At 53.1% G+C, this 22,433-nt stretch overlaps 4 protein-coding genes and 1 non-coding gene across 5 annotated transcripts; 3 read left to right on the top strand and 2 right to left on the bottom strand.

The window, feature by feature from the left end:
* Positions 1 to 3,524: 3,524 nt before the first annotated feature.
* DICSQDRAFT_172131 (uncharacterized protein) lies at positions 3,525 to 4,207 on the bottom strand (the record flags this gene model as incomplete). Its single annotated transcript, XM_007367860.1, has 3 exons — positions 3,525 to 3,555; positions 3,633 to 3,870; positions 3,928 to 4,207. 3 exons carry the CDS (start codon positions 4,205 to 4,207, stop codon positions 3,525 to 3,527), a joined length of 549 nt encoding a protein of 182 aa, XP_007367922.1.
* A 2,297-nt stretch (positions 4,208 to 6,504) lies between these two features.
* On the bottom strand, positions 6,505 to 7,405 carry DICSQDRAFT_128354 (uncharacterized protein; the record flags this gene model as incomplete). Its single annotated transcript, XM_007367859.1, has 2 exons — positions 6,505 to 6,730; positions 6,816 to 7,405. 2 exons carry the CDS (start codon positions 7,403 to 7,405, stop codon positions 6,505 to 6,507), a joined length of 816 nt encoding a protein of 271 aa, XP_007367921.1.
* Positions 7,406 to 12,039: 4,634 nt separating this feature from the next.
* Positions 12,040 to 12,121, top strand: DICSQDRAFT_t134. The gene has a single exon. It is a non-coding gene; the product is annotated as a tRNA-Asp (tRNA).
* Positions 12,122 to 12,193: 72 nt separating this feature from the next.
* Positions 12,194 to 14,316, top strand: DICSQDRAFT_89420 (uncharacterized protein). The gene is made up of 6 exons (XM_007367858.1): positions 12,194 to 12,553; positions 12,611 to 12,683; positions 12,734 to 12,792; positions 12,849 to 13,189; positions 13,246 to 13,481; positions 13,557 to 14,316. The coding sequence occupies exons 1-6, from the start codon at positions 12,215 to 12,217 to the stop codon at positions 14,054 to 14,056; spliced, it is 1,548 nt and encodes a 515-aa protein (XP_007367920.1). The 5' UTR covers positions 12,194 to 12,214; the 3' UTR covers positions 14,057 to 14,316.
* A 3,304-nt stretch (positions 14,317 to 17,620) lies between these two features.
* On the top strand, positions 17,621 to 20,424 carry DICSQDRAFT_65175 (uncharacterized protein; the record flags this gene model as incomplete). The annotated part of the gene is made up of 11 exons (XM_007367857.1): positions 17,621 to 17,711; positions 17,828 to 17,954; positions 18,188 to 18,242; positions 18,304 to 18,733; positions 18,800 to 19,137; positions 19,192 to 19,349; positions 19,412 to 19,480; positions 19,530 to 19,689; positions 19,748 to 19,865; positions 19,921 to 20,150; positions 20,212 to 20,424. 11 exons carry the CDS (start codon positions 17,621 to 17,623, stop codon positions 20,422 to 20,424), a joined length of 1,989 nt encoding a protein of 662 aa, XP_007367919.1.
* Positions 20,425 to 22,433: the final 2,009 nt, after the last annotated feature.

Here is a 22,433-nt window from a genome sequence, read left to right as displayed (position 1 = left end):
AACCATCCGAGCACGGGCCCAAGGCCTTAAACGTAGGGAAGCCTCCGACGTTCTCGACGGCTTGCACCTGCACCTGCCCCCGTGGGATCTCCGTACCCGTGCAGAGAGGTTCGCTGGTCTTGTGCGAGATCCGGCTCGTCCTGTCAGACACCTGTCGCCGCGGCAGTGGCCAGGTCAGGGTTCAGACGAGTACGGATGAAAGCGTACGTCGTCGTCGCACGCCCTGTGCGTAGCCGCCAAGTGGTGTGCTCGTTTTCTCTTCTCACATTGTCGGGGAACGTCAAGTTCTGCGCCTCGTTGCCTGCGCTGTCCGACCGCGGCCATGAGCGTAAAGTGGCTTCGGTCGCTGGCAGTGTATCGGGGGAGCCGGAGTGCTTGTGTACAGCTCGGTCGCGCTTGTGGTGGTCTGTACTCACCTGGAGGCTTATGCGGAGTAGAGGGCAGGACAGATGGAATCGAAAGACTTGCCTAGCATGGAGTCTATAGTGGAGTCGCAGGGGTGGCCGTTCCCTCGAATTACAAGCATCCTGGGAGAACTCGGTAAGTCATAGATGATGAACGCAAGGTTGTGATCTCATGCATGGGAAACAGTTTCGGTTGTGGGCAGCTTCGATGGATCACCGCCGATGTCGCCCGTGCCAGCGCAGGGGAGAACCCGACACGCCGCAGCGGTTGTGCTGGGCACCTGGATAGAAGAATCAATATGTTACCCAACGTGCAGCCGGATCTTGACAACGCTGAACGAACATTTCTGTGGCTGGTGTCTCCGCTTACGACGCCGAGTAGAGCGTTGCTATATCGCCAATCGGTGTGTCGCTCAGTATTGCGGCTCATTCGCAGAAGTACTATGGGACAGGCGATGTGCTTGATTCCATGCAGAGCTGCGTCGTGGATCAGACTAACACGGACAGCAGTGCGACTCGATCTTCCCTGCCATAGGGGCCCCAGCGCGACGGCGGCCGTCGTGTTAGCATGGTTGTCTATTGACGTCGTGGGGAGTCCAACCAAGAAGGTATAATGTCCAGTTCGCCTTGTCACCATGTCTTACGATCGATTTCGAAATCTGATCCCCTTACCAGGTGATCCTTGGTATTTGACAGATGGATAGTGGGCAGTGGTGAAGCCGAGACACGGGCGGACTTCACGCTTGTCTCCGACTCGAACCTCTTACCATTGTCTCGTACTTCTTCGCTAAGTCGCGGTATCTCTGATATACCCCTCGAAGCGTGTGATGGAAGACTGGTATCCTGGGGTTTCAGAATCGAACACGTAAGTTGGGACTCTTCATCAAGCTTTGTCAGGAGCACATACTGCTGTTCTAATAGCTACTGATATCCCATGTTTGACACCTGACACAGGCCTTCTGATAAAGTATAGTGGCGAACAGAACAAGCTATGGGCTACTCATCGAACCCTATCATCAGTCCTCGTACCTCCGGCTCGGAACTCCTAGTGGTGTTTCAGACACTGGGACGGCTGTTGCCCGTCAAAGAAGGCACGCTGAAACCTCCGAACAAGTCAGGTAACTTTTGTCATGTCCAGACGTTCCGTATCCCAGTTCGTTTCGTCCATGGGCCATCCCTTGGGGAGTGATGTCCATCGTTGATATTGGGGCGCAAGTCTGTACGAGACAGCAGACATATCAGTGAATGTTACGATCTTCAGACTTCTTCGATGGCACCGTATCCCCACTGGATCAGGTGGTGGATCGGGCGAGTGTGATGTCCATGGGTAGCTGTGCATGCAGGGCAGTGACCTCCAACCGGACTCGGTCTCCCCGATCAATCGGCGGGAATCTGATTTCGATGTGACTTCCTTCACCACAATGCTACCTCCGAGGCATCTGCGTATGACCACTTTCTGCTGGACTCCGTTCTCGAGCTCTGTCAGTCTTTTCTCTGCCTCTATGGTACGGAATTCTCGATGTTCACATCACACGTTAGCACTCTGTCGATGGGATCGCGCACGATTCGAGAGCAGATGCAGAATGACATTGCTGTAATGAAGGGCATCTTCGTATTGGTATATGTCTGGGAATATTGTCAATAAGCTATGCGATATTTCTTCGGTGGAAGAATGCACCACTCTGACTACCTGACAATCCTTGTCGGCTCATCTGCCATGGAGCCCTGTCCTTACCTCGTACCCATTCCAAGTACCATTTCACTTGCGGCAGTGAGGCTCGAGTCAAGGCTGGTGAACAGGAGACAGGCGTACCCACTGTCGTCATCCCGTACTTATACCTGTCATGAGGCTATGTACCGTTATTCTCCGGCCCGATGAAGCGATGGAAGAACTACTTCGGAAGAGAACACCCCCTTCGTACGTTCTTTCAGTCTATGTTAATCTTGCAATCAAACGTCTGCTCTCCATAAGGGTACTTACGCAGATTCAGGTGAGCTTTGACCGGCCCAGGAAGATGCAGTAGAGGAACTCGATCACTGTGTTACACTGCAATTTACGTGGCCTGTGCGAAACACCCCCAACCACCCGGGATCCATACAGACCAACTCCGCGGCGATGCTTCCCAGTCTGCGCAGTTTGGCTGCATCAAAATGAAATTGTGGCATTATGTCGAATTTGATGACGTGTGCATGCGCAGCTCGCCCGATAGACGAACCTCCGGTGTTCCCGGGCCAGAGCCTTTGCACGTTCACGTGTCCGTCCGCCCTCGACGCTCACACTAATCAGGTGGTCATATTCAGGGCACAAGCATCAAGAAAGTACAATGCTCCAGACACTCCAATTCTGCAGTTATGGGTGGCGGTCACAGCCGAGTCTTACCATAGGCTGCGGCTTCTCGCTGAACACCGCTTCGTTACAGCCAACCCGAGCTTCTAGACTGAGTCACTTGCTACGAATAAATGAGAGCTATGTTATACCACTGACTGCGAATCTTTGGTAGACATCCAGTATGCGCCTATCAGTACACAGATAACTCAGACGAGAACACCATGAATGCATTGCTTCCCTAGAGTTGCTCTATACTATAGAGGCGGCTAGTAGTAGTTTCACACTCGAAGTGAATGATCTCCGTCCGGGCGGTACAGAGAGCCCAACCACCCTGCATCTTTTGCCTCCAAACAACCAAACAGCCAAAGGTACGCCAGTTGACGAATCCAAAGTCTCTATGCTAGCTGCACGAACTCATGCTAGGTTAGTCAGACGCCACAAAGCTTACGGATGCAATACACCGCCACAACTTGTGAAAGACTGACTGTTACCGAGGCCTACGTGATGCTTCGGATTGACTCATGGTAGATCTGCACAACATGTTCACTCTGACCTGAAACCCTGTGGAAATTGATCAATGCAAGTGTGCAAGAAAAGGATACTACTTTGTAGGATACACTAGGGCAGCGGAGTAAATTATACAGCCACTATATTCAAGCGCAAGAAATCAAGAAAACAGCTACGTCCAAGAACGTCAAGACACCGCCCTATCACAACCAATCCAAGATCACATCGCCAAGAGAACAGTAACAACAGAAACAACAACCTTCAAGATGCGACCAACTGAGGCTTTACCGCCATTGGACAGTCCGGATGTCGATCCTGAAACACGGTGTTCAGCGTAACATCACAAAGATCTCGAAAATACAATGTCTAACCAATGCTGCAAATGAAAGCACCTATCAGGTTTGTCCCGAAGGCCGAGCACCTGTGCCATCGTGCTCGTAGTCGGGATCATCGCGCCCATCCTTGCGAGACCCGGTCCGACGAGGCCTCTGCACACCAGCAGGAGAGCGGATGCGTGGCTCTTTGTCCGGTCCCCGTCGCGTCGGCAATGAATCGTATACGCATTCCTCTCCGTGGCGCTGGCAGGTTGTGCAAGGACGAGCACCGTCACATTTGAACTTGCGGCGACGACTGTGGAACAAATGAGCTTCCCGAGACAGAAAGATGAGCATATGTGTTGATACATACCAATAGCCGCATGCAATAAATACTCGCTCGCGTGGCTTACCGTCAACGGTGAGGGCTTGGGTACTGTGGTCAAAGGGGGTGGACGAAAGCCGTCCGGAGCTGCCGCCTTCGGCGGCGGGTCCCGGAGGTGGGAATGGCGCATATACTCCTCGTAGGGCAGAATAGCTCTGTGGAAGATAGTTGGAAGAATGAGGAGGATATTGCGGATGGGACGTGGTCGAGCTTCCTCCGGGGACGGGCGTGCCCCTCCCTGACCTTGAGTAACTACTTGGAAGGCCATAGGGGTCCATCTGGGCGAGGCCGACGTTCTGCGGATAGACAGGTATAGATCCAGGAGGGTACGCCGCGGCATGACTTGCTGGAGATCCTAGCTGGCTGCCCGGATGATATGCCGGTGACAACCCTTGTTGTGATCCCAAAGACCCCGGAGCAGTTAAGCTTTGACTGGAGACAGTGAGAGGATGAGGAGGATACCGAGCATACGTGTTCCGGTCGGAGTACACGTCAGGGTCCAATGCTCTGGTGGCATTTTCCACGGTGTCCCGCCAAGAAGTGTCCCCACTAGCGGAGGTCCGTTGAGGTTGATCAGACGAGTTGCTATATGGTAAATTGCCAGCCATGACAAGAGGAGCGGGGTGAGCGACAAGTAGTGGAGCCTTCGATGGGTAACGGTATAGTGAACTTGAAGAATGGCGTTCTTCACTGAAACGGGCAAAGCTTATGTACCTACGCTCGTGGCTGGACACAGTATTGTCCTCAACAACACTGCGGTCTTGACTCAAAGCCAGTTTGCCGCGGTTTGAGTCAATACAGAGCACACGCAAAAGGCCTACAAGGGCGCAGTTTGCGGATATCTCGGACGGTATTGCACGGATGTCACATTCAACTTGCATTGTTGCGACGTATATGTTCAGTTCCAAAGCCGTGGAATTAATATGAATCCCGTCGTGCACAGTCCTGAAAACACGCGGTTGGTGTACTGATCATAGACGTTCCATCGCTAAGGCTGGAGAGCCGTGATCGTGCTGCACACTCGCCATGGGTGCGAAGACAAATTCCTTGGCTCTGCATACTGTCTTGCCGCCAGGTAAATGTCATCGTAGCTATTTATTAAACCTATGCGTACCTGTATGGGAGTCAACCGGATCAACGCCTATGAAGGCGGGAGAAGCTGTGCACAACTTGTAGCTGCGCTGCTGTGTGACCTCAGCCCTCGGATCGCAGTCGCCTCGCATGCTGAAACAAGGTAGATGACGGCCGTCAATGCTGAAGAGTACGTGGTGAGTAATCACCTTCGAGGACGTCGCATCTCGATGTCAGACGTCTACCACGGCCCCAAGTCCGGGCCGTCGTACACGGGAAAGTTTTGGCTGTGGGGCCGAGAATACATAGACAAATCACCTAATTAGAGCGTCAGATTTCCGAAAGATAAGGTCTCATCTCAGGACACACACAATCGCATGAGGTCCATGCAGCCATCTGCATTTCGTCCTAGGGAACGGACGTTTGCTCAATCCGATGTCCGCCATGTTTCACTCACCTTGAACCCATATTTCTCATAGCATTCTCTTAATCTCGTCCAGCTGGTGATGTTCGTTGGCGTCCCGGTTTGACTAGCTCTTGAATTCACGCGGACTGTATTCACGAATGAAAAGACGCCTCACTCCTTGATACACAATGCTAAGTCCCAAAGGCGATATCCGCCAGGCCGGCACAACGACATCAGTCGGAAGGTCTGGGTGAAGGGTTACACCTACTTACTGATACAACTTACTCTATTTCCTTGACTCTTCACATTGCGAGACAACAACCGCAGCTGGAGTTGAGCTAGCTATGCTCGGACGCGTTGCCACGCCTACTGGGAGACACCAACGGCAGTCGTAAGTAGCGGATATCATCTTGGGAACCACAGACGTTGTCTCAGCAGTGTAAGAGGACAATCGCCGAGAAAGCTACTGTGTGGTAGACTGAGGCCAAAGGCATGAGGGCATTCGGAGAGCGCATCGGTGGTGGTTGGAACCTAAAATCACGAGATGACACGTTCGGGCGTTCCGCATCCGGTATTGCACCCATAGACGCCCGTAAACCTGAGCGGTCGCAAATCGTCAAGCACCTCAGGCTTGCACGCTGCTGGCACAAGGATTTGCTATGGTTCGATTCACCACTCACGTGGGATGTTACTTCAGAGTTTTTGACACCCCATCTTATTCACGCCCAAGGGAGGGTCTACGTCGCAGAGCACCCTTAACTAGGCTGCGGCTGTGCGTAGACCAGTATTTTGCCAGGCTGTGTTATTCTCTACCCTCAGACTACGCAGATAATCCTTGTACATTCGAGCTTCGGTTGTTCAAGCTTACTACTATTACAAATTACCGTAACAGATAAGCACGGATACTCCGTCAGGAGCCGCAGAAACGAAGACGCGATGTTCGGCCGCTGGACTAAGAACATCTATTCGATGCATACAATTGATCATAACATCTGAGCATGGGAGAAGCTGGTCGAGAATAAGAGCTAGCAGCGTCATAATGCAGTGGTAATTCATTACGACACAAACCATGTTCACACCGAGTGCATTTACCGAAGCCATAAACCTTGGCTAAGCTGCTCATCATGGAACATGACCACTGCGCTCCTTGCGTACCGCAGGCCGCCTCGGCTTCCTCTGTCCCACAGGCGAGCGTATGCGGGGCGCCTTGTCTTGTCCTCGTCGCCGGGGTGCAGACTCATAGGAGCAGAACACCCCTTGATCCGCGACCCGCTGACAATTGCAGCAATTGGGGTGGGCGCCGTCACAGCGGAGCTTTCGCAATCGACTGTAGACGCCATACAATGGACAATGAGAACTCCCGAACATCGAGAACAAAACAGACAGATGGAGATCTCACCAGCGATCGCATGCCACGAAGACACGTTTGCGGGGATTTCCGTCGACGGTCAAGGGCTGATCAGGCGCCAGCTCTATCTTAGTCTTCTGACGACCGCTCGTGCTGGTGGAGACACTATCCGTGTCTGTTGCAGCCGGTGACGAGGACATGGACGGCATCGAGTCTGCATCCACGAAGTCGAAGGATGGGAACGCCTGATATATGGGGAGCTCCGGTGATTGCCCTTCGTAGAATGTGGGAAGGGGATTGTGCTGAGGGATAACGGGGGGATAAGTGTTATGATGACACAATGGCAATGTATGCGAATTTGAATGCGCGCCGTCCGTGCCGGGATGATTGCGATAATGATACGAGTCGGATGAGCCCTGGTGGAAATTGGAAGAGAAGCCGGCCACAGGAGAGGTGACGATCGTGCGCGCGTCGAACCAGTGCTGGGAGGATCGAGGGTGGTCTGGGTAGAGCGCAGGATACCAGGCGGTCCCCTGAGCGGAAAGTGCATCGAGCCAAGAAACGAGATAATCCCCAGACTCTGCATGAGGCTCGCCATTTGGGCAGCACCCGTATGGATGTTGATGATGCTGATGCTGCATGTTAGACGATGGTGTATCAGAGCCTCGAGTATAGGGTAACAAGGAGGTCGGGGGCGACGGGTCGAAAAACGGAGTAGTGGTCGGTGATACAGCAAGCGGGACGATGTCCGGCTAGTTATGTATCTTCCTAGGACCCAGCACAACAGCTTCTCAGGATCTGAAGCAGTGTCATCATCTCGTGAACTCAGTGGAGAAGATCAATGCCGAGATCAGAGCCTAATGCGATGTCTCGAGCTCCGGAATGTCCTCTGGACCGTATGCTGCGAATGAGATCCTGCGAACAACAAGAACTTTGACGGCTGTGAAGTCCAGGACCCCTTTTCAATGATGGAACGTCAATTCAATGGGGACTGTGAGAAGATGCAGCTCCTCAGGCAAAGCCTTTATCTGGCTTCCTCCCACTGCGGTTCCTTCCTTCCGACGTGCTGGAGCTAGCAAAACCTCCTACGACTAGAAAGAAATACATGGTCTGCACGCCAGGAACATACAAGACCTTGTAATGAAGACCCTGTTGATGTTAGGCGAAACGCAAATTTGAGGCTGTGTGCGGAATCCTGGGAGCCCTGTAAGTCCACGGTCAGCCGATCGCAGCTCTCGGTTGCATCCGAAACCAGGAAGTCATTTGTCTCCCTTCTCTCTGATGCCTGATTGGCCTCGAAGTGCGGAAAATGGATAGCTATATGCCCCGAGAATTCGGCATTTGGGAATCACGTCATCGTTCAGTAGAATTGGATGCGGCCAGATAGGTCCTCGAGTGCGGGGTGTCATTCAGCAGATGATGGTATGTGTACAAGCCACGCCTCGGGACCGACCGATGAAAATCTGTATGTGTAAACCAGTGGTGCTGGCCCGGAACGCTTGTCCGAGTGTCGTTCGTTGAGGTAGTTACGAGGCATGTGAGGGCATCGGCAACGTGCATCTGCTAGCCTGAGATGCCGAATTCGCAGACAAGTGCTTACCGTGGAAGTTGGATATGGACGAAGCTGATGCCTCGTGCGACTAGGGCGGTATCTAAGGGTCTCCTATCCAGTTCCTTGTACTTGACATTGCGGTCCACCTGAGAAGTAAGTCGACAGGGTCAGTTGCTAAGGGAAAGAGTGAGTGTCCATAACTGACTGGACTCTAAAGGAACAGCCGGATTTGCGATGTCAGGGGAAATCGATGCCGGAGTCCAAGGGGGTGATCGTCGTCATCACTTGCTACTGGCAACTTCGCAACAGAGAATTGCCGGATGCCAGGTTCATAGTCAGCATCTTCAGCGACAGCGAGGATTGCCGACGCAGCCAAGGGGATGTTAGAGAGTAAAGAATTGATGGTCCGAACGGTGGATGGCATTGCCCCGAGGGGCCGGCAAGCATCTTCCCGCAGTAGCGCTTGTAAGCGCTTGCCATTGTCTATACCCTAATTAGTGTCAGCCACGCGAACCCCTCTGCCTGTGCCCAGCGAAGCCGCCCACTCCTTCTACCATTCACGACTGTGTCGCCTCTGCTCCCCGGTCGATCAAACTGTAATGCAGAGCGCAAAGTACTTGTTCTTGGGACAACTGCCTCTCCTTACCCTTAGTCTCTGAACGCGATCATATCCAAGCGCCTCATACACATCAAGACCCATGTGAACGGACCTGTGCTCTCCCACATTGTCCGGCTGACTTTATCTTACGAGTTACCTAATGCAGACCATTAACAATATGGCCTCATATGCACCCCCTCCCGATTGGTGGAAGCAGTACCACATCGCCGGTGTTGGTTGCCATTTTGATTTTGCTCCCCCACGTGCTCAGCTTGTCGTTATTTATACCTCCGGAGCAGGAGCTTCTTGAAGTTCTTCATAACGTAAGTTTGCATCCGCGGTTTGTATCTCGACTCGGAAATTGAGCACCATTTTCTGTGTGCAACCGGCCAGTTACACACCTGGTTTTCAGCCGACGCATGTAGGTGGCAACTTGAAGGATTCATACACGAGGGCTGGGAGAAGAACATCCCGAAAGCCGTCGTGGAGTTCAAGATGAACCCGGTTGGTCCATCAAGAAGCGTTGCAGATTCAAGAGCTTGGCCGAAACTCCCTCCGCCAGAAGGACTCAGGTACCGCATCACCCTTGGCCCTCTCAAACTTCTAAAGACGACGAGACAAAGACGGTCGCCGTTCATCGGAAGTGCTGAGGTCATGATGGGAGCTATTGGATCATCAGGCAAAGTCTTCTAGGAGAGCCAGCCGCAAGGTATGTGGCGCGTTCATCTGCCGTGGTCGTCATCTCATCCCCGTGATCCATCCGCAGGTTGGTCCTGAGAAACTGTGACGATCATTCTCTTCCGCTACACGGTGCACATATGTATGCCCTTCGTCACCTATAGCTTCACGGACTTGGGTGTATAGCAAACCATTCTGCGGGCCGATATTGGTGTTTGAGGTCCTGATTTTTCCGAAGTCTCCTCCCTCGTCTCGTGTAGTCCGCCGTATTGATACCTGTGGCAAATCCAATTTCTACCACCCTTCGTCCGGGATCCTATCTGCTCGGAGCAGGAGGCCCTATTTCTGCCCATTAGCCCACAGGGCTTACGATGCTTATCCGCCTCTTCTCAGACCCCAACACATCACCGAAGCATGTTTATCTGTTAGTGTCGTGGGATAAGCAGTCAGCAAGTTTCTTTCCAAGACAACCCGAATAGTCCCACTACCTGCCCGCTCCATGTTTGACCCGCTGCCAGTGCTACCGTCAACATCGAACCATTTACCAAAAGTCAACCGCACAAGACCACCACATCCTCAAGCCGATGCGTCAGACAGTCTTCTTTAGGTCATGAAGCCGCAAGAGATCACGTGAACGCTGGAAATGTACATGAATATACGTCAGCACAATGACGACTCCTTCAGCCTACATCATTACTGTGTTGCTCTCTGTCATCGGGCGTCTGTACTAGACTAGTTTAGACGTCGCTTCTCGATGGTTCCGATCGTCTTTCGGCAAAAGAAGAAGCTGGATTGTATGGTACTGCAGCCTTGATCGGTGTCTTCAACTACTTCCTCCGTTCCGTCTTCAAGCTGATTACCCATCAAGAGCAGAACAGGAAGCTACGGTTCGCGTCACGTAAGATATTTCTACGGAACCGTTTGTACTGGAACTCGAAGGAGAAGTTGCACCGCTTACTGTGTTCAGAAACACTTGGTGCCACGCATGCCGTCAAACGTGAGGGGATGAATGCTGGGTTACCGGGAGGGGTGACACTCGGCAGCATGAGTAGCGTCTAAACGCTGAGTCAGCCGTTGCAACTTAGTCTTCGTTGCGTCCGGTCGGACAGAAGCCAGGGCCCTGAGGGGACCCATGTGGACGGTCCTGCGTGCATGGCAATGAACGTAGGGTGGAGAGGCATCAAGTGTGGTTTGATGGACAGTACCGTATCACCGACTATCCAAAGTGGTCAAAATATGAAGTTTGGCCTAGTGTAGAGTTGCACGCTTCAGCGTCTTTATCACTTCACTGTACAGCACAGAGATGGACGTGAGCTATGGAACAGCCCAGCCGTGGTTGTGGCCAGGCCTTCGCAACGGCGGAAGGCGGACTCACGCACTGCTGCACTCGGATTCCCATACGAGCAACATCATCTGGAATCTTGGTCCGCAACTAAAATGTCAAATTTTTTTCAAGTAACATATGGTGACTGGTGACGGCAATGACTGACCGCAAACCCCACACGGGGCAAGGCGCGAAGGTCCAGGAGCGGGAACTTCTGCGCTGCGCAACGCGTCAATAACGATGACAGGAAAACAAAGAAATGTATAAAGACCAATGGGAGTTGCCATGGACATGTTACTTAGCTTAACGATTCTGGGTAGATTTCCCTGCTTGAGCCATAGCTCTTTGCCCGTCGTGTCAGCTGCGAGGTCAATAGCACATTGCACTGGCTCAACATAGATCGGAGACCGTCCAAGCGAGGAATCCGCGAAAACGTGCGCTAGAAAGCGCATCCTGACGAGCGACTGTTCAGTCTGCCTTGATAGGGACCATTGTTCAGTGATATAGCACTGCGAGTCTTCAATGCTCAGTACCGCCGCATGGATCGGGGAAGCTTCAATGTGCGGAGGAACCTTCAACTACAGCCGGGACGGATGACTTGTATCGCTTTATTGAGACCGTCGGGTAGCATCAAGAGAGGATACCGAAGGTGATTCGCATCGCCAGTGGACGCCAATGTGCATCATCACGAGTAGGTGCTAATTGAGGCGACCACTGAGCACTGCGAACACGTTCCACTGTAGAGACAACAACAATGTCAGCGCAGGCCAAATCTCATGAAGTCACCAATGAGACAGTATGTGCGAAAAATTGACCTGTTCTGGAGATTGAAGGTGTCTGTGCATCTAAAGATGCCAGTGACTCGCTGCGAATCCACGATTCCTAGTCAGAGTAGATCACACGCACCGCCGAGCACGACCACCGAGCTGTTGCTTTGACGTATACTCCGGACGTTTGGTTCAAATGGATATCAGCCGAACGTCTTGGTGTCGCCACTGTCGTGCTACGTTGCCGCGATCACGGAGCAATGGCTCGAGCTCAGCAAATCGATGTAAGTTACTTTATAATGAAGCATGAGGCTTTAGTAGATAATATCGACGCCCGTTTGACCGAGAGCGGAACGTCTCTGTTAGTATATCGGTTAGTACACGCGCCTGTCATTGAGGTGGCCGCGCGAAAGCGGGGTTCGACTCCCCGACAGAGAGTTACTTTTGCCTTGGGTCTGGGCAACACCGCGGGCGGCGGGCGGTATGGACTAGAGAGACGTCGCTGTCGTGGACAGCGTGGACAGAACCTTCATGACTGCCAGGCTCGGTCTCGCATCGACTCGAGCTATCGCTCGCACATCGCACCCTCCCAGCGTAGTCGTCTCGCGGCGCGCGGCCTCGACGTCATCCCAACAGCCTGCACGGTCGTTCGGTCGGACTGCGGCATACGCTTCCCTATTCATCGTTTCAACGGGTGTCTTCGCTGCTTATTATTTCGATTGCCGAGCCGCTGTCCACAAGTATGTGGTGACCCCTGTCATACGCTATACGCTCGACCCAGAAGCGGGTCACAAGCTCGCTGTTCGTGTCTTGAGTTCCGGATTTGCACCCCGTGACATGGTGCCAGACGATGAAGTTCTGAAAGTGGAGGTATGTACGTGTACTTTCACTTCTAGGTTGATCTGTCGGACCTTATGCGTGCTGCAGTTGTGGGATGAGGAGCTGGCGAACCCTGTCGGACTGGCAGCTGGGTTTGACAAGCATGGGGAAGCCATAGACGGTGACTAGTCAACAGTTTGCTTCGCTCCTCAGCATACTGACGAACCCTAGGACTTTTTGACCTTGGATTCGGCTGGGTCGAGATTGGCAGCGTTACTCCAAAACCGCAGGTGCGTGGTCTTCCTGTGGAGGAATACTACAAACATCCGAGCCCTATAAACTACAGCCCGGGAATCCCAAACCCCGTATCTTCCACCTGCCGGACGACTCTGCCCTCATCAACCGCTACGGGTTCCCTTCGGAAGGACATGCTGCTGTCCTTGCCCGTCTCCGCTCTCGTCTTCCTGCTCTTTTCTCTTACGCGTCCGACCCCGCCAATGAGTCTCCATTACATGGGCAGGAACACGCGTCACTGCGGTCAAACGCTCTCCTCGCGGTGAATCTGGGCAAGAACAAATCCTCACCACCAGACTCCATCGCTGACTTCGTCGCCGGCGTCCGTACGTTTGGTCCATACGCGGACGCACTAGTGGTGAACGTTTCCAGTCCTAACACCCCTGGTCTAAGGTATGTTTCGTTAGATTGGAAGGTTTCTGCCCGCTCCTCATGTGTCATCCGTTCAGAGGGATGCAGAGTCGGGCCTTGCTGCAGGAGCTGCTGTCCGGCGTGGTCGCGACCAGAGACGAAGTCACTGCCACGTCCTCTCACTCACATCGACCAAGGCTCCTCGTCAAGATCGCTCCCGACCTGACCGAGCCCGAGATTACGGACGTAGCGGCTGCTGTGCTCGCTACCGGCGGTATCGACGGTGTGATAGTAAGCAACACTACGATCCAACGCCCTCCGTCTCTATCAGATCGTGCGTCATTCTCGCCTGATTTCCGCCTCTCTGGGAGTTCACCCTCACGCCGCTCTCACACATTGCTTCCATTAGCGAACAAAGTGGAGGTCGGCGGCCTTTCAGGCCCCCCGCTCAAACCACTCTCCCTCACAACCCTCCGCACTCTGCGCGGCCTCCTCCCTGCCTCAGTTCCTCTCATCGGTTGCGGCGGAATCTCCTCAGGCGTGGACGCGCTCGAGTTCGCGCGAGCGGGTGCTGCCGCCGTTCAGCTCTACACCGCGTTCGGTTACCAAGGCCCTGGGACGGCTAGACAAATCAAAGACGAGCTGACTGAGCTCCTTCGCAAGGAGGGCAAGACGTGGCGCGAGGTCGTGCGCGAGGCCGTCGCTGAGCACAGCCTGCGCGAGCAGCAGCCCGCTGAGTCCCACGCACCCTCTGGCGGCGAGTCTAGTGTGCATGTCCTCACGCAGGAGGCGCAGAAGCTGAAGCAGCTGCTCGATGAACTTGGACAGCGGATGGAGAAGACCTTGGAGGAGACGGGTGTGGGTGGAGAGGCGCAATTCGTGGTGGTCACTCCGCCACCTACGGCGTAGGGCGAAGTCCTACAGGGATCTGTAGTGTTCGTCTGGACTCGATGGATCTGTCGCGAGCTCTTTCTTGTCGGTGTGTGTCCATCAAGCTGTAGTTGAAGCGAAGTATAGATCGAGCTATCGTTTCCCGGTATGCTCGCCCTCTATCTCGTTCAGGTGTATAGCTGGGGTCATCTCTATTGGAGTTCATCCTACTCGTGTTTGGAAAGGAGGTATCACTCGTGCACTCATCATGTGGGCTTCCGCTACTACCTATTCGCAACCCCAGGCGGGACAATCCGTTGAACAACTCACTATCCCGGTCCTCCCCTCTGTATAGGTTCCGTCGCCCGACGCAGGATCCTGGAGGGTCGGCTCCGTGCCTCGGTTGTGACGTCAACAGTTCGCTGGAACAAGTGCACTCCGCATCACGCACCCACGACAAGATGGTATGTCCTGAGCCTGCTCCGCGATGACAGATACTTTGCTGTATAGTGCTGACAATTCGGGAGTATGCAGCTGAGACAGTCGGACAGCAAACAACACTAAGCAGCACATCGACCACCCCAGCCAAGCGAAATTTCGGGTGTTCCATAGCATAGCAAGAAATGGACACTTTCATGAAGGTTGTTTTTCGTTTGACTTCACGGCGTTCTTGACAATTCACCTCTACGTTCATTCAAGCGCAGGCCTCCTGTTGACCTCTGCCAACGTACGTACGACGCGACATCGAAGCAATGTAGATGGACGCATGCCTGTCTTCGGCCCTGTCACCACCCGCGACGCTTGGAAAACTGTTTACGAGACAGGGCCTATCATAAAGGCCTGTCGAATGTGGAATACGTGCGTGAGTTACCTGTTTAGATGACAACACGAGAATAAGGCAGGTTCCGCTGTCATGCCGATCCCGTAGGTGCACACGTGCATTTCTCAACCAGCTCACGTTGGCTGTACTGGCATCTTGCTGTAGCCCCCGGTTCTACGCGGTCTCCGGCAACAAGCCTACTGGGGCTTCCGACGGCGAGCCTACGGACACCCCTCTGCCGACTTCACGAAGTCCTTGCATTGTCCTCCACGGGCACTTGAATGCACATTTTCGCACTTCTCATCTCGCCATCAGTCGCCATCCTCAAGCTCCAACCTTCAACGACGCCAAGTTCATTGAAACTTAGAAGTGGACCTCGCAATTTTCGGCACCAACGGGGTTCTCGTGAGTACGTCACGTACTCAGATCTTCTCGCTCTTGTCACCAATCTAGAGCATAGCTGTAGAGTCGGTTACCGTCTGTACGTTTCGCCGGACTATCTAAGGGATCTCCTGCAAGTCGGGGGCCGTTTCAAGGTCAGCGTACGTGCCTCTCGAAGGATACCTGCCGTGTTGATCAGATCTCCCATGCTTTCCAGATGAAGGCCGCTCAACGGCAACGAAACGCGAAAGCTGCAGCGAGATGACACCCTCCGTGACGTTCGCAGTCCGTACCCACACAGTACTGTAACATTCGTTGTCTGAGCAAGGCCCCGGGAGCGACGCCCGAAAGCATAGAGATCTTTCGAAACCGTGCACAGGCAGTAGGACTGCGCGGCGAATAAGATTTTTCCACTGTCTGTTGAAACGCGCCAATTCAACGGACTCTATTACGTTACTGGCGGTGGTTCAGAACGAAATAGAACCCCATGGTCGGACATCATGTGGACGCGAACTGTTATCATTGGAAATTGAGTACATGAATTCACCCTTCGTCTCAGCATTTCAGACGGCTGAGCTAGCATTGCACCAGGAACCATCCGTACTAATGATAGGTCAACAGCCTTGTCGTTCGTTTGGACGTCAACGAAGCAAGTACCCGTACCACCTCTATTGCCTTTGGGAGGATGGACGTGTAAGCGCACGATCAGGATCCTCGTCGGTGGCAAGTGCTGGCCGCTATGGAGTCAAACACGCTTGAAAGGACCTAGCGACGTTACACTGCTGTTTACGACAGGGTTTCGTGAGGACGAGACTCGGGGGACATTGCCATGGGTGAAGTCACCGAAGTGAGTACGGGCTCAACTTTCTGCCGGAAGCGCTGACGCCCTCGGACCGAGAGAAAGACGCTCGGAAGGTCACGGACTCCGAAATTCTCGGAAGCGCAGCAACAATATTCCGGCTTCACCTACTGAACTCCAACGCACACCCTATACAATCATCCACCCTTGTGGCTACAGGAATTGCGTTTCAGTATGTCATCGGTTGCATGAGGTAGTGAGGACAAGCGACTAAATTGCATCAGGGCATCGGCCGTTCATGTAATCAGAGCGTTTACTGCTGCGAAGGATGCCGTGGACCCTGGATGCTGCGATTGCAGACCATCGCGGCGAAGATTTTCCGGACAGCTGGCAGTAAGACCGTGCATTTGGACGTCTCTTCGTCGTCAGCGAAGTCGACTGATGCGTCGACAACAGAAGCAGCCGCCTGTGACAAGATCATCCTGGCGTGCTATAGTATCAAGGGTCTTTCCTGGTCCTTAGCCGCTTGTCTTTCAAGCCGCGTAATGCAACCTTATGCATACGGCTTTAGTCCCCGGTCGCTCTGTAGAGGTATGCCCGTAAAAGTCCGTAAAGCATTGGTACTGAAATGGCTGTAGTTTGACATGCGTTGAATAGAATTGTCGATCGGGATTTCGTGAAGCTCCTGAATCGCACACAGCCGTCCTACAGCACTATTGGTGCGTGTTCACACCCGTGGAGACCTCCTCGAGGGCGCTCAGCTAGCCCTTAAGCGGCGGTTTTTCGTTCCCCGTCTATGTCGGCACGCCTGACTGCGCGTCTCGCGACGATTCCTGCGATGAACGGGTGCGTAATCAACGGAGGGTTTTTATTTAACCTCGCCTGATTCCCATGCACAAAGGTAAGACCGGAAGGTACGGCTTAGTTTTGCACCGTGGGCGCACTCCTGTCGTACTGTACAGCCAAGCTCCACTCCTGGATAGCGGTTGTGATGTGTGTATGAATCAGTTTGATCTTCAAGCTGAGCGCTGGGTCACAATGATGATGGTCATGCTTGGTGTCATTATTCACAAGGCGTCAATTCGGCGACCAGTGTTCAAAGGCCTTTCGCAGCGAATCGGCGGCGCAGCAGACGCCGCGATAAGCGTGGAGCACGAGACTTCGAAACCGGTCAAAACATGCGAAATAGGTATATTCAAATGATAGGGACCTTGAGACAGCGCAGATAGGGACAAGGGTGGCTGTACGAGCACTAATGGGCGAGCCGATGGCCGTTGTCGGTAGCTTGGAGCCATCTCTAGCCGGAGGAGCCTCTGCTTCCAAGTTGCCTTTCGCCGTCTTGACTTTGCGTTTTGCCCCAGTCTAGACTAATTGTTCGACGGGCAGCGCGTATAGGTACGTTTGACCACGTGGCACTGGTACTGACACTGACACAGCAGTGCTTGACAGCGCCACCTCTAAATCGGCCAGACTCTTGGTGAACCAGCACTGCCATAAGGTAGGCTTCCGAGCTGTGCAGCTACTGGATGTCCGGATGTTCAAAACCGAGGCTGAACCTTTGATTCATCATGCCGTTAGATATTCACACTACTCTCCCTCGAACATGTCCTCCCCAGACCGCGAAGACGACACGGGGCCCTCTGCCAAGAAGCGCAAGGTCCAACGCGCTTGCGATTACTGCAGGCGTAAGAAGAGTACGTCAGCGCCCTTTGTCGTCGTCTCATCCTTGTCTAATACATGATTGCAGTCAAGTGTAGGCTCTCCTCTTGGGGTCATTAAGAGACGGCACTAATCCACTTGAGCATCGCAGGCGATGGCTATCAACGAGCTGACAATCGTTGTTCCAAATGTACCTCTCGACGCACCGACTGTACTTATGTGGAGCCTCTATACGTGCGTCGTTCAGCTCCCGAATTTGACATATTTCTCATATTGTTGTAGAAAAACTTCTATCCTGTGAGGTTAGTGTCTTCGCAGTCATCAGTATAGTAGGGCGACGGTTCCGAAGCGGTGCGCCAATGCGATTTGGACGATGGACACGTGTGGGAGACCGCGTGCTCTGGGGACTTCACCTCCTTTCGACTTCTGGTTGCGTGTCCGCTTGGCAAATTTTCTCTTTACATCCCATCATGCTCGCTCTCATTCATCCAACTAACACGTCATTATGCAGCTATGTTGACAAGGTCGAAGGCCGTATGCAACGACTGGAACAGTTGCTAAAAAAGGTGAATTCGAGATATAACGAATAGCAAATGACAGTAATGACCGCAGGTGTTCTCGTTTCAGCTCAGTCCAGGCATCGACATAACAAAAGAGCTCGATAGCACACTTTCCGACAACGAAGGTGGCTCTTCCGCATCTGTTGGCGCTTCAACACGGTCAGATACCAGCACTCTACGCACAGGAAAGCCGTCGACATCGACTACGCTCAGCCCGCCCATAGCTGCAAGCCCAAGTATCCCCGCTGTCTCTGATGATCTCGACCCCAGCGATGACGAGAGCGAGCTGCAGAAGAATATCGTTGACGGTTTCAATAGGCTATCGATTGACCCAGTCACCTATCGATACCACGGGAAGTCGAGTGGGTTGGTCTTCGTCCGTGCTGCAAAGCACCTAAAGGATCAGATCGAAGCGGACATGACTACGACGACGAAAGCGCAGTCCACTGAAGAGCCACCTCGATCCGTCAACAAGCAATATGCTCCTATTCCGGTCAGTGCTCTCTGTCAGGCTATCGTCAGACAGTACTGAGCAAGGTCACAGTGGTTGCGAAGCATTCTAGAGGATGCTCCACCTCCATTCACTGAATTTCCGCCAGAAGACCTCCTGGGAGACCTTATGAATCTCTACTTCCGAGAGATGAATGATTATATGCCTCTTCTCCACGAGCCTACGTTCAAGCAATGCATCAAGAACGGACTCCAACACCACCACGGGGCTTTCGGGGGAACCTTGCTTCTTGTTTGTGCCTGTGGCGCTCGCTTTAGTGACGATTCACGAGTCCTTCTCGAAGGGACTCATAATACGGAATCAGCTGGGTGGAAGTGGTTCGAGACGGTCGAACGGGTATACAAGTCATACATGGCGCCTGCTACCGTATATGACCTTCAGGTCCGCGTGGTATGTTCTTCGAGGATTCCACTCCCGGAGTCTGCTAATAGTGCTTTTGGGCAGTTGCTAGTCCTGTACCTGCAAGGGACCACAGTGCCGCACACTTCCTGGACACACATTGGCATTGGCGTGCGTATGGGCGTCGATATTGGCGCACATAGGAAGAAGATGTACGGGGCGATCCCTACAATCGAGGAAGAAATGATCAGACGCGCTTTCTGGTGCGAATTTCTACTTGTAGTCCTCGATTTCCTGTATGTTGAACCCGCTTCATCTGGTGCAGGATTTTGGCCGTCCTAGACTGGGGCTCCGCCTACAGTATGGGTCGCCCAGCATCTATCCATGACGAAGAGTTAGTGTTGTGGCTGTCAGACTTTCGTTATTTCTTGACACTTTCATAGCATGGACCTTGGGTTACCTCTTGAGTGCGATGACGAATATTGGATCTCTTCCGGCGGAGAAAGAGCCTTTCAGCAACCGCACGGGAGGCCATCGAAGAATTGCTTCTTTACGAGCTACATAAGGCTGTGTCAGATCTTGGCGTTCGCGGTGCGCACAGTAGTATGTGGCCCATATCTATTTGCACGATCGGCATCATGACATACTAACATTCCCGTAGTACTCAATCAACAAGTCTAAATCAGCATTGGGTCATGGAGACCAACAATGGGAGCAACGTATAGTGGCCGACCTCGACTCTGCATTGAACAGATGGGTGGACACAGTGCCCGGTCATCGTGGGTCATTCTGCCAACCAAAGCCATATGACAACTGACGACTGCGTTCCCTCAGTGCGATGGGATCCAGACCGGGAGGACACTTTGTTCCTGAAACAGTCTGCCGTTCTCCTCTCGCATTATTACCAATTCCAGATCGCCGTGCATAGACCATTCATTTCCACGCGTAGGGGATCACCCTTATCGTTCCCGTCACTCATTATCTGCACGAACGCCGCAAGGTCAGGGGTTCGCGTAGTGAGCCATCTCTATCAACGTACGGGGGATCCGTCATACAAGAATCTGGTACGTGCGCTGTCGCTGCGGACCATCAGCAAGCCAACCCTCAACTGATATTGCTCAACAGTCTTCTTTGTTTATGTACGCAGTGGTATTGTTGCTGAGCGTTTGGGGCGAAAAGAAGTCTGGCCGTACGGTCAATGCCGCCCAGGACGTTGCATATGTCAAGAAGTGCTTGGAGATGATAAGGGCTTGTCATAGAAAGTGCGTGACAGCTGCTAGCTTCCCTTCACGTTTGATTTTTAATGCCCCAATCGTTCAGGATGGCGACGGCCGATAGATTGGGGTGCCTGATCATTTCACGAATCGATCATAGGAGCCAGCTAATCGCAATTGATTTGCTCATACAGCGACATTTTGCATGAACTTGTCACGTCGGGGACGCCTCTCGAATCTGGCGCAGAATCTAACGCAATACCACCCAATGTCGACGGAGTCCCTGGTTCTGATTATATTCGACCATTCTCCCTTCAGTCTTTCCCCCCATCATCGATTCCGGCTCCCGATGACTCTTCACAGGTTCGCTTCCGGCCGGGGCAAGATCCAAACGTCGATGACTCGCGAGCAAGAGACGGGCCAGTTGGTCTTCCTTCCTCCTCCAGCTTAGCTTGTGCTTTTCAATCCCAGGGGACTGCCGCTATGTTTGGTACTTCTGTGCTAGGACTGAGCAGTGACGATGACATGAGTCCATTGTTTTCGCTCCCTCTTCGTACGGAAGAACTTGCGCATGAATATGCTCCGGCGTCGATTCACCCCGTCTGGCAGCAGCCCCCTCATCAGACCCTGTCTCACCTTTACCGGCAGGAGTCTGCCCAGCAGTTCGGCGCGGTTCAGCATGGAAACGATCGCACTCAGAGTGGCCAACTTGTGCAAGGCATGGCACGCAGTCAGTTCGACACGACGAGCAGCAGAAATATGTTTGGCCTTGAGCCTATGGGGTACCACCAGTCCACCACGCTGCAACCCTTTTCCGCCTCATCCGCTACAACGGGCTACCGTCCCCAAATCGCGCCTGTTGGAGCGGGTTCCGGAGTTGTGGGGTCGCAGGGAAGCGATTCGGAAGGGACTCCGGAGTATGCGTTTGCAGATGATTCTTTGACAGTCTGGGAAAATGCGCCAACATTCTACGGGTGAGTCAGCTGTACTCAACTGCCCATATATTTGATTGTCCTTCGACGGTATACTGACAGAACTCTTCGCTTCGTTTGCGCAGCTGGGATGACTGGGGAGGCTTCCTGGGCAATATGAACGGAACGAATCCGTCTAGCATCTGATGATGCCTGATCACGCTTTGGACAATGGACACCTCATGATGATTTGCACTCATAATGTAACACATCCATCCGAGAATAATCCCTCCTGACCGCACATGTGAGCAACCACTAAGTACGCTTGTCATTGGATGGCCGCATAGTTGCGCAGGCCATTGTATCACCGGCCCGCGTCGGTGTGATCATCGATTGTTCCTTCCACCAAGCCGTTTATCAGCCACGAGGCTTTTGAGTGTTCTCCGGAGCTCGGTATAGCCTGTTGCTGGTGAAGCGTTGACTCGTTTGATCTCGGCGCATGATGGTACAACTCACAATCGCGAGGTAAGTGGATAGTCATTCCTACGACAGTCCACAGTGCAGAAAGACAGGGTGAAGTTTACGGTGATCGAGCGTGTAGCACTATTAGTTACTGTTTCAGCATGGGTGGGAAGAGGTCTCGATTGCCTTCATGACTTGAGAAGAGCTTCATTGACACCACAAACAAAGCTCGGGCGTGCTGGATGCCTGGCTTGCGTCTCGCGATCCAAGCATCGCCTGTACCCATGCACGGCCAGTTCGTGGCACTAGCGTATGCAGTGATTACTGCGACAGGCAAGCGAAAGGCGTCGATGATCGAATTTCGACGATCTTGCGCTGCTTTACGCACACAGGAGTTGAATGTCGGATCTACTACGGGAGGACTGCCGCGGCCCGAGCTTCTCGTCCTCACCTAAGTCTGGTTTCTAGTATCAATGCCGGGTATCGCAACCGTATCCGGTATCCCGAAACAACTCTCCCTAGGTTCCCTTGCATGACTGGTACCTTTCATTGTGACTAGCAACTTTGGTCGCCCACGAAGCAGACTTATCTGACACATTGCGCATCGGTTCGATCTGCGTGTGGTCCGAACTCGTGTTATGCAAAGCCAGCTTGCAATGCGCTCCAGGAGCAACTCTGCACATCATGCCTCATACTCCGTCTAATTGTCGCAGGATCCAACTAGCTTGGCGAATGTGACGACGACGACGCATCGCCTAGG

The sequence above is a fragment of the Dichomitus squalens genome (genome assembly GCF_000275845.1).
Source record: "Dichomitus squalens LYAD-421 SS1 unplaced genomic scaffold DICSQscaffold_29, whole genome shotgun sequence".
NCBI classification, from domain to species: domain Eukaryota; kingdom Fungi; phylum Basidiomycota; class Agaricomycetes; order Polyporales; family Polyporaceae; genus Dichomitus; species Dichomitus squalens.
The sequence above is the reverse complement of the archived record's forward strand: the minus strand, read 5'-3'. Positions and strand labels throughout refer to the sequence as shown.

What these genes read in the sequence shown, in the direction of transcription:
- DICSQDRAFT_89420 (XM_007367858.1), top strand. Translation starts at nt 12,215, where the DNA reads ATGACTGCCAGGCTCGGTCTCGCATCGACTCGAGCTATCGCTCGCACA. An exon ending in GCGTTACTCCAAAACCGCAG is followed by an intron (nt 12,793 to 12,848) that starts GTGCGTGGTCTT and finishes TATAAACTACAG; the next exon opens with CCCGGGAATCCCAAACCCCG. An exon ending in CCCTCCGTCTCTATCAGATC is followed by an intron (nt 13,482 to 13,556) that starts GTGCGTCATTCT and finishes TGCTTCCATTAG; the next exon opens with CGAACAAAGTGGAGGTCGGC.